The 13,653-nt window shown below is 42.0% G+C and overlaps 1 protein-coding gene across 2 annotated transcripts in view; it reads right to left on the bottom strand.

The window, feature by feature from the left end:
- Positions 1-13,653, bottom strand: part of mib1 (E3 ubiquitin-protein ligase mind bomb 1) — a 559,645-nt gene that overhangs the window by 5,055 nt on the left and 540,937 nt on the right. The window contains exons 18-22 of one of the 2 annotated variants that reach the window (XM_072284616.1): positions 12,364-12,442; positions 9,065-9,151; positions 7,368-7,439; positions 4,273-4,386; positions 1,534-1,652 (exon numbers count right to left, since the gene is read on the bottom strand). In XM_072284616.1, the coding sequence (XP_072140717.1) occupies positions 1,534-1,652; positions 4,273-4,386; positions 7,368-7,439; positions 9,065-9,151; positions 12,364-12,442 (471 nt within the window). The remainder of the gene's footprint in view (positions 1-1,533; positions 1,653-4,272; positions 4,387-7,367; positions 7,440-9,064; positions 9,152-12,363; positions 12,443-13,653) is intronic. The other variant, XM_072284617.1, reaches the window with a different exon arrangement.

Genomic DNA, 13,653 nt, shown 5'->3' with positions numbered 1-13,653 from the left:
CCCGTCTTTCGTTTTTGCACTATGGTCCTCTTCAACGAGGTGAACTGGCACTTTCTACCGCAGACAGGCCTAGCTCGTTTACGAGAGGTAAAGGACTAAAGTTCTCCAAATTTTGAAATTTCTTGGAATGTAAGCTCAGCCAGAAGAAACACTGTGCAGCGCTCTTGTACATTTTTTCGTGAGCAACCTCGCATAACCGCGCCCTAGCACTATGCCAGGTCAATAAATTTCACTTTGTGTCATCAACGTAGTGGTAAAGTTGATTACCAGTCTTGTTTACTGGAAGCCCCCCCCCCCCCCAACTTTACCATTAAATTAAAATATATTATAAGTATTCCCCTACCTTCACATTTACGGACACACGTGGAAGAGTTTTTTTGAAACCTTGAAGATATGTGACAAAACTCCTTTAAAGGAACACTAAAGAGACAAATTAGTCGAACTGTATTGGTAAATTACCTTTGTACAGTACAAAAAAAAAAAAAAAAAATGGAAGTCACTCTTTAACTGAGAGGAAGTTTGGCAAGCCAGAAAGGGGCAGAAACAGAAGGCGGGTGCCAACGCCGCCTTGAAGTTCCCCGTACCAGCTCAAGCCTAGGTAACGTTTTGTCAGTAAAGATGGATTGCACTGTGTTTCTGAAAGATCCAAGAACTGAACCTAGCAAGTTTTGAGAACTAGCGCTGAGCCACAACGACCCAAATACAAGTAAATACTTGGAAACTTGTGATGTCACCCTGACATGCTGGTGCTAGGGTTTTGGCACGACATTACAAAAACGAAACTATGACTTTAATTTTCTCTTTTAATAATGAACCTATTACCTCGAAATCAATGACAACAGAGATTTCAAAGAGTACCTCATCAGTATAAACTAATTCAGTGAATTACCATGAGCTGTACTCGGCCAGGCCACTGCTTCTGCTTTATTTGCCAGAGACAAGTCGTACTTGTCAACTCGGTCCGTGTCGTGTATCTGAATTCTGGCAATTAAGCAGTCTTCGGTGGTTTTGATTCTTTTCGTTACCATCTGGTCAGACTATTGCGTTTTAACCTTACACACGTGCCGAGGGAAACTGTTCGCTTCGGGTCAGACGTCTTTCATTGATATTGACACATTACCAGCGATTTTAAGTTGGAATGTATGACGAGTCGTGCATGAATCACCGACGCACTCGACCCGTAGATCAGATTTTGACAACTGATGAGTGGGCATCCCACCACCGTTGTGCTCTGAGTGTCACTAGATTCCCTGGGCACATGTTAACGAAATAGAGTGTCAAATTGAGACTCACAGTTTGGGTACAGGGTGGTTCTTCACCATCGCTACAATGCGACAATATTTTGGGTCAATATAGGAGGCAAACCTTAAATTTAATGTAGTTTTCAAATGCAGATGTAATGCACTACAATTTGCTGTAATAGAAAGTGTAGGTAAATCTTGTAAGTACAAAACTTTAAAGTGCGTTGGCCCACAGGTATGCTAGGCAACATTTAAAAACAAAATCCGAGAAAAACGACTTCTGGCACTGCACCTGTTCTTTGATGTCCTGCAGCTGCTGCTGCAACTTTTGAAAGTCGTGGACCGTGTTGTCGTGTGCGCCGTTGTTCATCAGTGGCCCAGGCCCACCAGGACGAATAGACGCAGAGTGTGCTGTGCAGAGAAAAGCAGTTCGTTATCAACAGACGAAAGAAACAAATCCAGAAAGAGCCCGCAAACCGGGGCCCAGTTTATGGAAGGTGTTACATTACTGTAACAATACAGTACATCACAGTAGAGTCTCGTTACACAGAACCTAGAGACACTGGCAGAATATGTCACATTTAACAGGAGTTTTGTCGGCTGAGAAAGAAGTGATGAGTTGCGGCACTGTATGACGCATTAACACTGTTTTCGGCAATGTCAAGCATTAGGAAGTGAGTGAAGCACCATTTGTTTTTTTTCGCAGTAACGGAGAAAATTACAATGTACTTTGGCATAGCATTCGCGGAGTTTATTTTAAAACCACTACCTTTTATGCATTAAAAATGTATCCACTAATGCTTGCTTGAGTCCTTGCCCCCACTTTTTCTTGTTTTTAGGATTGCATTCTCCATAAAAGGCAGGTCTTGTACAAAGAAATTTAGCTTTCTGTGAGAAGTCCTTTAGCACTTTCACTGCCAGTTTTGCTTGTTGGAGTGTTGTGACATCTTCTGTGGTTCAGTTTACACAGTGATGTGAAAATTTCGGTTCGCGTTAAGTACCGTTTTTTTTCTTTTTGCATTGCCCAGATGCAAAACTAACCAGTCTAGAAGCAGCTGTTTGATTTAAAAGGAAATTCTGTTCAACCAATTTTCATTAACCACAATTATGCTGTAGTCTCTAATTTTTCATATGGTTAATCAATGTAACCGTGCTTCGACTTATAGATTATTTCACCTCTACCAACTGGTTGCTTCTTGTTTAGCTCTGTTGGTGAATCGAACGACATTACAGGCAGCGGAGTCAGACCGGATCCCTGAATCAGGATGCATGATTCACTGGCTTCATCCAATTAGTGACATTACTCTAAAATGTTTGCTCCTGATGACAGTCTGTAATTAAAGAAACTCTTGCATCATTTGGGATCAGCCCAATGCAACTTGAGAGACCACTGAGAGAGGAAGAGCACTGAAAGACAAAAAATAAGGTAGCTTTTCACTGCAATGGAGTCTTAAATTAATCGTACCTGCCAACCTGAGAATGTTAAAATGAGTGAAAAATACTAACAGACAGGACAGAGAGTGAGGGCTGAGGGGAAGGGGGCAGCACACATTTTTGTTCATGCCTTCCCTTTAGCAAACACCTTCTCTGCAATATGCACTCTTCTTTATGATTACTTAAGTTTAGACACAGTACATACGGGCAGCAAGCTAGGAACAGCAGAGACTTAGAAGCAATACAATTGTTTTTAAAATCACAGTGACTTTATCAGCGACGTTGCTTTTGCTAATTTAGCCTGGTTCAGGAAGCGGACTGAGGAAACTTGCTCGAAGCCAAGTGGCTCCCTGTTTAGTGTCTTGCATTGCCACATAAGGGTGGTTCAGCTACCTTTGCGATTTCTTTCCTCTATGCACATTTTTTTTCATCAACCTTGCTCGCTCTAAGCTTCAACACATCGAAAAGATTTTTGCAAACAGCAACTATAGTTTTCATGAAACCTGACACAACATTTAGAAAATCATAGAATGAGCCCGAATTAGTAAACATTACGATAAATTCAGGAGAGTTGGCAGGTATGAATACTGGAAACATTGGATACATGTGACTGAAACACACTTATTCAAGATAATGCACCACTGATCAAGTTCCGATTCACGTGTCAACACTCCCGCATAAAATGTGGCTCTTATCGTCACTGAAGCTTAATACCTCATCAGCAGACTCTCAAAGACAGTCTTCGTGCAAATGCACTTATTATGGCAAATCATTTGAGGTAGATTGTTTTTAAGGTTAAAGCTTTCAGTGGTTCATACCCCCAATGACCCTGAAAAAAAAATGCTTTGTCTAGTCCAATGGCACGAAACTATCATCATCAGCAATGGCTCATACCCCGCTAAGAAAGCAAAACATCCAATGGCTCATCTCTCTTGTAATTCAGAGGTTACAATCACTCAGCAAAGTGAAGCATACAGTGAATACATTCATTCGAGTCAAGCATACAATGTACAGAAATGCAGCGACTAGCAGAGTAATAAAATTTTTTTTTTAAATGTGACCTTCTTAATAGCTCACACCCCCGTAAGCAATGGCTCATACCCCCTAAGCAAGCAAAGAATGCAACGGCTCATACCCCTGTAAGCCTGAGGCTACAAGCGCTCAGCAAAGTGAAGCGAACAGTGCATACATTCGTTGAAATCACCCATGCAACACACAGAACAGCATACATTTCAATCCCCTGCTGAGAGGATGCAATGTAAAGTCAAAGAGAAATGTTGTTGGCACGAGTCTGATCCCACTACATGAGCGTGCGAAGCTGCAGCTAAGCATCAAAAAAGAGCCAAATAATCTGAACTTTGAAAGCAGCAACGCGACGATGTGGGATGGCGCATTACCAAGTGTGCAGCAGGCTTTCGCCTTCACGTGTTACAGGGGTGTAACATGCTGCCAAACTTTCTTCCTTGTTTTCGCTGATTTCTTTACATTGAAAATAGAGGGCGTGGGTCATAGACACAAGTAAATATGGTACACTCTCCCGTAGTGCTAATGGGGAAAAGATTTAAAGATTAAAGAAAAAGATTTAACAAATTCTTACAGTTGTCATTCTTGTCAACGGGAAACTTCGAGATGTTGAGTGGGATGTCAGACTTGGTCATGGGGCCACGCAGGTTCACCACTTTCTTCTTTGTCTCGGTGTCCTCAGCACCCACTGGATACCAACGAGAATGCATCTTATTTTTTCTCGCACATCATCCTTCCCTTACATTTTTCCTTGCACTAATTATCACTGCAGGCACAATATGGCCAACTGTTGAGGAAAACACCAAATTAGTGTTTCGGGACTAATTACAACCTGTTTTTCACACAAAGACCTCGGGCAGACTTCTTTTTTTGATGAACGTGATGGTATATTAGAATTGTGTTGAGTTTATTAGTACAATTTAAGTGTTCCTTTTAAAGAGTGGATTATATCATACAAATGCTTTGATGCAGAGACAGAATGTTACTGAGAAGTGTTCGAAATGAAATAAACTTGCGAAAAAGGAAAAATATCTCAGTAATTTACTTTACCAAGCCAGGGAAGTGGTTGCTCTAGATTTTCTTTGCACCTCCCAAGACAGGGCAAGATTTTTCAATTTGTACAAAAGGCAGAAAAAAACTCTAGTATTACACTGTATTGCAACAAGAACTGCGCTCAGACGCATTGAGAGCAGCTTCTCATAATGTAGTTAAAGGGACACAAAGTAAAAATATCTAACTATTAAGTTAGTCTGGATTAGTAAAGTACACCTCTGAAACAGCGAAATGGCAATTCTACTCGTGAGCAGGTGCTTGGTAAGCTTGGCAAGTCATAAAATATGCAAGAATGAAAGACAGCTGGTGATGCCTGTCTAAAGTTACTGCACCAGCTTGCTATGACATCACGAATTTTGACAGTGTCTAATAGAGTCTGGTTAACTGTTTATCACCAAATACGGATCATGCTGCATTTCAATGGAACAAACTCAACTTGGCAAAATTTGAGAACCCTTACTGTGCCAAGACAACCAAATACGATGACATAGATTAAGATCTGCAACACCACTCTCACGTGCCAGCACTGAAACTTTGCCCAAAAATTCAAACAAGTAAAGTTTAACCTTCATGTGGCTTTGAAATAATGTCTATTAACCAGCCTAGACTGTTCTAGTGAAGCTCTTTGGTGATCCTCTAAAACAACCATGCATCCAAAAAAGAAGCACTATAGCTAGTGGCAACAGGCAAGGTGTCCATTTACAATAAGCTATGAATGTCCTTGTGTAGTATGACTCGCCTTTGCAGAAAGGAAAGCATGAAATGACCACTCTATGAAGGTTATGCTGTTGGTTATAGGGCCCCTAAAGTTCACAATGCATCGTCACTAGAGTAAAAAGCTGTCGCCTGGTCCATCTACGAGGGATATCAATTACGATCCGTCTGATAGCACACCGTTCCTTAACTTGTTGCCTTGCTTGCCTGTCTTGTGCACCAACTGATTTCACCTCGTACAGCTTGTTTTGCCATGCGCAGGTGGCAAGTACAGTGTATAGCTGAAAAGGGCAGAGCCCTGATAAGCAGAAGTCGATGGTGTTGATTGGTACTGACACAATGTCCCTACAGTCAAACCCGAGTATACCGAACCCTGATTTAACAAATTATTGTGTATAACAAACAGCTGTAAAATCCCCCTGAAGAATTTTGTATCAAATTTTTCATTTTATATATCGAATTATTGATATAGAACTATTTCGCAATACCCTTCGAGCTCGATATACCCGGGTTCCACTGTATTCCTCCTAAAGAAGTACACGCCGAGAAGGGAACACATGTGGGGAGGGTAGCGAAGGCGCTAGAGAAACTGATCGCCTGCCTTTGAGCTCAGAGTGATTTAGGAACCCTTTAAGCCTTTATATCACAGAGCACAGATGCTCATGGCAATAACAACAGTGCTGCACATTTTGTTTAAAGGGGTACTTGCAAGACATTTTCGACTTGCCATTTTTTGCTTTAAGTGAAAGTCCGAAGACTGTGAGCGCCAAAAAAAATACTAGCAAGCATCAGATAACTCTAAATAGTTCACTCTTACTAGTTTCTGTGAACTAGTTGCAGTTTTGGTATCAAGGGATGGCTGTGTCATGACACAGGTACTTGTTTGGTTCCTGCAATTGTTGCGACAGCCTCACGGGAGCACACACGGCACTCTCTTCTAATTTTTACGAGCAACATCGTATCATGCAAAGCCTTATGCAGCACGATGTCAACAAATTTTGCTGTGTCATGAGCTCACAATAACGCTTATGGCAGCAGGTCCGGATTTGGGACAAACTAACTTTAGCGTAAAATTAAGATACCTTATAAGTGATTCCCAACATTTATGTTTGCTAAGTGTCATCTCTCCATGTGCAAGAAGTTTTGTGTTATAGTTTCTAGCAACTCGAAAATATGAGTCAGTACTTCTTTAAAAACAGCATCACAGATGCAGGTGCCAATGCTGCAACCACCCATGCTCACATCACGACCAACAAGCAGCAAGTGATGCGAGTCGTGGCTGTTTCAGGGCATGGACCAGGAGTGAATTTGCATTTGTAACAAGCGCTCATGCTTTCAATGTGCTACATGACACACCAATAATGACAGCTCTGAAAGCAGTTAACCCACTAACTACCTAGCCCGAGCTGTACTTGTCCAAGCGGTTTGTACCATTATCGTCGTTCATCCAGGCCACACCTTTCTGCTTTGCTTGCCAGAGACGAGTCGTGCTCATCAACTCAGTTCGTGTCATGCATTTGCGTTTGGGCGCTTCGGTGCCTTCGATTCTTTTCATTGTCATCTGGTCCAATAATTAGGTATGTTGGAACCTTATACGTGTACTAAAGGAAAGCCTCATTTTCAGCCTAGATGTGCTTAACTGATATTTTGGGTCATTATAAGGGATAAACCTCACATATTTTTCAAATGTGGATGTAGAACACAAGATTTTGATGGAAAAAAGAAATACATATATCGGTAATTTTTGTATACTTTCTTGAAAAAGAACCTGAAATATAAAGGGTTAAGGCCACTGAGTACATGTCATGCTCTACAAATGTCTTCAAGAGCAGTTATTGCTTTGTACCACTCGGAAGACCACTGAGAATAGCTGTGCAAAGAAAAACGAAAATAAAAACTGACAGCGTTTTGTCGCCACCGCGAAGTCTTGACCGACGAAAGCCTCCTGTGCACCGAAGTCGAGCAGCTTGGTAGCTTGAATGAGAAGCCCGGAAATGGGCAAGTCCTCAATAAACGCAAGGCATAATCATCAGAATAACTTGTTCTTGGATAAAACACGTTGAAGGGCTAGTCGGCTGGGATTCGTGATACAACGTGCAGCACAACCGGATGAGGAGCCAGATAGAAACAAACACACACACACGGCGCTACGCGTGTGTCTGCTTCTATCTCTCTGTCCTTGTCCGATCCCACTGGACATTGTATCATGAACTTGTTCTTGACCTAGCTGGTGTTTTCCAAAGAACAGATTTACTGCTAGAGAGGTGAATACAGGAGCAAGACATCGCCTTTGTTCTTTGCTGTCCACATTTCTTGCTTTTGTATTTGTACGGAGACAAAACAATATAAACATTAAAAGAAACACAGGTGGTCACCGGTAAGAATGCAGAAGCAAGAAATGTGTCCGACAAGAACATGGGTTGTTTCTTGATTGTCCATGCATTGCTCCACCAGAAAATATGTGCTAAAAGTATCACCTTAACACTGAGCAGAAAAAAAGAAGATTTGCAACCAACTGTAACATTGTGTAGTAATAAAAAACAGTCATTGCTACTGGCAAGCCCCTTAACAATTTGCATAGGCTTCTCAGCCAAATTTTTTCAATAACTGTCAATACATTAAAATAAAACATGTAACACAGCAAGATGCCACAGGTAGGACAGGCAGCCACGTTGTGATAAAATAATAGGCTGGGTGCAAAGCAAGGTAAGAGTGTTTCGTTAACACTAACCTAAGGATACAGGAATCCCTAGGCCAGTGCCAAATGTGTTTGTTCCATTTCTTCACCCTGTTAAGTCATGAACTAGACTTCATTTCATACCAAGCAGGCCATGTTGCGGAAGTTAAATGCAAGTAGCACGGTCGTACAAGTCTCACTCGACGCACTTTGCAGTGGAGCGGTTTTTGACCTGCGATGCTTTCTACAAAATAAATACTTCATAGATTACAACTACAACTTGTGGATGTAAGGTTACATCAAATCATGTATTATGTGTGCATATTTGTGCTTACAGTAAGTTCCATACTAAGTACTGGTAAAGAGATCGAGCTGTTCGCTGTGGCCACTGGTCTCAGAAAACGTCTCACTAGGTTGTAAATATGTTCATATCTGCGATGCTTCTTGGGTAATAATTATGTCTTACTTTTCAAAATAAATGTATGAGACCTAATGTTACACCGAATTACATGGCATGAATTTATCTTTCATATGCGATACATTATTTCTGGTCATGATTGCAGCCAAAAACAGCCTTCATGGCATTGCCTTGTATGCATGAAGCAGAATACAGTTCCCGTTTCCACCCTGCTACATAAGCACGGCCTTTCAAACGCATTTTTCGTCCACATCTGTATTGTACCGTTGAACTTCTGAGTTAAGAGACACCACCTAACTGAAAGCAAGATTTCTGATTGTTCTTGAGAGGGTTGGTTACCATGCAGAATGCTGCACAAACGTTCAGCAGGGCTGCCCCCAGGTGAATTCTTTAGAAGATGCTTATGTTTTGCCCTGTTGATGTCTCGCGAAATGTGCAAATTAGTCAGTGAAAGTGGAGATAAAGCAAATGGTTTGCAGGGTCGCGTTTGTCAGTTATTCTCACCCGTGCCTCCGCAGCAGACGATGAAAGGAACCACCTTGTCAATTTGCGCACGACACTGGACGCATTTCTTCATCAGGGCAGCACAACCTGAAATTGAGACAATAGGTCGTAATTTCCGTTGCAGTGTGCGACAGATGAGATGTGACCAACCTGAAGGCTATGAATAATGTATTATGGACAACACATTCTATAAGTCACTTTTTCAGTATCTGCATGAAATGGGCCTACATACTTACACACTTAATTTCATTCTGAAGTTAGGCTATGTTGGAATAGAAAAATAAAACAAGCAAACAAACAAACAAGACCACGAAAAATGACTGCTGTCATGTGAAGCGTTTATGTATCGATAAAGGGCGTTCTCCTTTCAACTACAAGCTATAATACTCAAGAACGTGCTGCTGCAACCGCATGCAAACATAATTTGTTCTACTGGGGTGGTTCGTGCACCTTCCTTCCATCTTGGCCTGAGTTCCAAGTCCTGAAGACGCAGTGAACCATCCAAACTGTGCCACTCCGGCTTCTGCAGTGGACACTCACAACCTATTGTACCTCAGCCCAGAAAAGATTGAGCTACTCGACAGCGAATCCTAGTAGCTTCCTAGATAAAATTATGTCAATAGACAGTTACAAGCACTGGCTGATAAATGACAAGTTTGCTGAGCTGCTACTGCAATTTCAGCCTGAATTTCAGCCTAAAAGAAATGGGAAATGAGCGAAGTTTCGCACTACCAACTACAAACACAGTAGAGCCTCGTTCATACGTTTTGGAAAAAACTGCAAGAAAAGACGTGCTAACCGGGAAAACGTATGATTTGAAGTAACCAAAAATTTTGACAAAATCAACTATTGTTGACATCTATGTAATGTGAAGCGTCACGGGGTTCGTTGCAGCATGAGATGCTTACTCGCGTCAAGATGGTGGTGCTCTGGCGGCCCGAGACGTGTTTTGTTGTTTTCATATTGCATGGTGTTTTAAGAGGGCGACGGGAAACTAAAACAAAATCGGGCTGGTGAGCGATGCCGGATGCTGCCGAAGCGAAACGTGATGCCCACATCACGCCGTCTGCAGCAGGAAACGGCGGCCTATTTGGATTATCGCCTGCTAAAAGCACGCAGTATGCTACCAACGGCACTATGCACCATGCGCTGTGAAACAGATAGGTGAAGATGTTTATCGCAATAGGATTGGCTGTGATAGCTCTGAATGCCGCATGTGACGACCTCAGAGAAGGTTTGATGGTGCCAAAATGAGAAACTGATTGCGTGGTGGCGTTTTCATGTGAGATGGGCGGGCGAGTATGCGGTGAAGCTGCTGCGGAGGGCAGCTATATTCTGTTCTTGATCATATGCGCATCACGCGTTTTCTTGCTTACATGGGATCTAGTGGCCCGAAAATGTATCACGCAATCGCAGTTTGGCGACGACTGAACGTTTGTGCCGAAAAGTTGCGTTTTCCGAGAACATATGACCCAATAAAAATGAGCGTAACTCTATTGGGTCATTTTTTATGTTCTCGATTGAGGACGTTGGTGCCAGGAAAACGTACGTAACGGGAAGGTACGAACAAGGTTCTACTGTATTTTGTAGCAAGGCGATCCTGTATGCTAAATGGGTAAAAAATGTTTTCAGACTGTCGATATATTTCATATGCTTGATTATAAATAAAAGATTAATACTTGCCAACCTGTGAGCATTAAAATTTGTAAGATCTCGTGACACAACAGCAAGAAGGGGGGGAGGGAGGAGAGGGATAGCATGTATTACTATATTAAAGCTTGCCTATAGCACATGCCTTTCGTGGAATCCACACACACTTTACTAACGATGACTTGCATTCAGATGCAGCCAACAAACAGCAGCAACCTTGGAACACCAAAGACTAACAAGTAACAAACTATTTTTAGAGATCACAGTGACTTCTTCAGTGACTGCTGTAGACAATATCGCCTGCTTCAGAATCTGTGTCTGAAAAAGCTTGCTTGCTGACCGCACCCAAACTATGGCGCAAGCCAGGTCGAGCCGCTAAGTCGTGAAGGCTACAGTTGCTGTTTGTTGTGTGCACGATGTGAGCTCCACGTGTATAGCGTTTGTCATTAACGTGTGAAATAGCAACACAATCCCAGGCGACTTCCTTGACTGCTGTACAGATGTTTGTCGCTCAGAATCGCCAAGCCGCTTCAAATGGCGCCAACTCCACCACTCCGCCTTTGATGCCCGTGCCAATGAGGGCATTGATTAAGTGAATAAATTGCCACACAATGGCTTACTGTTGCGAAGAATCCTTGGAGCATTTGGCTATTGGATGGTTGACGTCTGTTTAACGTCATCGCTTCTTTCCTCTTGTTCTGCTTGTCCATGCAGTGATCATACCAGCGGCACACATTCATTCTGGGGGAATGGCCAAGAGCACTCACATGCCCTGCGGCACATGCCTGGTGGTCCAATTAAGTTGTATAATGGGCAGGACAGTAGCCAGCAGCACGCACACAAAGTGAGGAGAAAGGGGGCAAAGAAAGCTTTGCTTTGCTTCAAAATCCTAAACACGTGTATGCTAACCTGAGCAACTGATACATCAAAAGACAGCGAAGATGTGCAAGTGAGCTCTCACAACCTCCACAGTGCTGGACGTCTATTTGTTGGCTGTTCTTATTGATGATTCATTGCCAGCACTGCTTGTGCATTCGTAACAACACCCTGGTCACACAGCCTCTTCGAGGCCCGCTCCTCTTAATTTGTGTCCACGGCTGTACAAACTCCTAGCTGACCTTCAACGTGGAGTGAGTAAAACACACTGTGAGAAACAAAATTTACAGATTACTGGCTAAAGAAATGCGCAATGAAGGTGGTGTCTGTTCATGTGAAGGGTACACAAGGTAAACTTTATTTTATGATATTTAACAATTACGTCTCAAAGCAAAAAATTTTGAAAGCATTTGTGTTGATAACGAGCGTGTCACCACCTGCCGCTACACGGAAATGGCTGCGAAACTCTCCTTCACAGCTTCGCTGTAAAACTGTACCTAATAATCTACTAGAGAATCAGGATATTGCAACAACGTCCCATTGAGTGAAATCAAGAAGTTAGTCTTTATGCATTAAAAGCAAGCATGAGAACAAATACGTTTGTAATGGGTTGTGCTGCTGCATGCCAAAATGCATAAGAAAGTGCGTCCCTGTCACTTCAATCTTTAGCACGATGACATACACTTGGCATCCAGAAGTTGAAATTTCAGGACACTGACAAAGGTAGTTGTGACGTGTGAAATGTGCACTCAACATGTTCACGTTGTACTTACCTTCACAGGCACACATGTGACTACAAGGCTTGAAGAGTACTGATGCCTTCTTGTCTGAGCAGACGACGCACTCCTCTACCTGCAATCAAGATTTATCTTCTTTAGATGCTGTGCGCACAATGGTACACATGAAAGTAGTGCATCAAAAGCAACAGCAGTGATGAGAAAAGTGGTACCTAAAACATGTAGCACACACTTTGAAACACTTCCGATTAAACCTGTGTGGCAAGTTTAAGTAATATTTATGAAGCGTTTTAATAGAACTGGATGTTTGTCCTCGATGTGAGTATAGTGTCATGTGATGGCTTCACACGTTTCATTGTGTATGACAATGTCTTACAGCATGCATACTTGTCAATTGACTAAACAAGTGCTTTCCTAGTATGCTGGACATAATATAGTTTACTTTCTCATATCTGACATTCCTGTAGAGAGTTCGCGTGGAGTCCACGTTGAGTAAACATGACAAACCTCAATGAAGAATGAAAACGCTTAATCCATTGTGCACCCGTATGTGTTTCACGATTCTCAAAATGCAAGAAATGTGATGAGATTAAATTTTGAATCAGCAGAATTAATTGGTGCTTGAAGGGTTTACGTAACTTATGTTAGGTTGGTGACATTGAAAAGTAGGCCCATTGGCTCACACACAATAGGCTCATGCGTTTGTGTCAGCTGGTGGGCTCTGATGCATTGAAATCAAAGACAGGTGTCCTGGCACAAATTCCCAAAGAGAAAGGGGGGGAAGTGAAGTTTAGAAGTGGCCAACCTGAAGACTATGAATGATGGCTTATGGACAACATATTTTACAAGTCACTTTTGCAGCAACCTGCATGAAACAGCCTCCATGCTTATATTTAATATCATTCCGACATTGTGCCATGTGGCAACTGAGGAAAAAAAATATAAATCAGAATGATGTGACATTAAGTTACCGATACAGAAAAATTTGCCCTACCAAGTGAGGTTCATAGTGTATTAGGATGACAGCACTTCGACTTGGTTTAGAAGAGTCATAGAAGCTCCACAAAGTGTGTGTTTACAGAGCCTGAAAGGCTTTCCTTGACGGAAAGATAAATCAAGGAAACTCTGGGGATCTATGCAAATCTAAGGAACTTGTATGTAAACAAGACTGTGAAGCTGTATACGCAAGAGTTATACTCATTTGTTGTATCTGGTGTCTTGCACAAAAAAAAAAAAACCTCATCAAGCACTTCACTACAGCGTACTACCTTTGTACACATATATTTATTTATTTTTATTTATTTACAATACTGCCAGTCTCTACTG

The sequence above is a fragment of the Dermacentor andersoni genome, chromosome 9 (genome assembly GCF_023375885.2).
Source record: "Dermacentor andersoni chromosome 9, qqDerAnde1_hic_scaffold, whole genome shotgun sequence".
In the NCBI taxonomy this organism is placed as follows: Eukaryota; Metazoa; Arthropoda; class Arachnida; order Ixodida; family Ixodidae; genus Dermacentor; species Dermacentor andersoni.
Note: the sequence above shows the minus strand (reverse complement) of the source record. Positions and strands in the feature narration are given on the sequence as shown.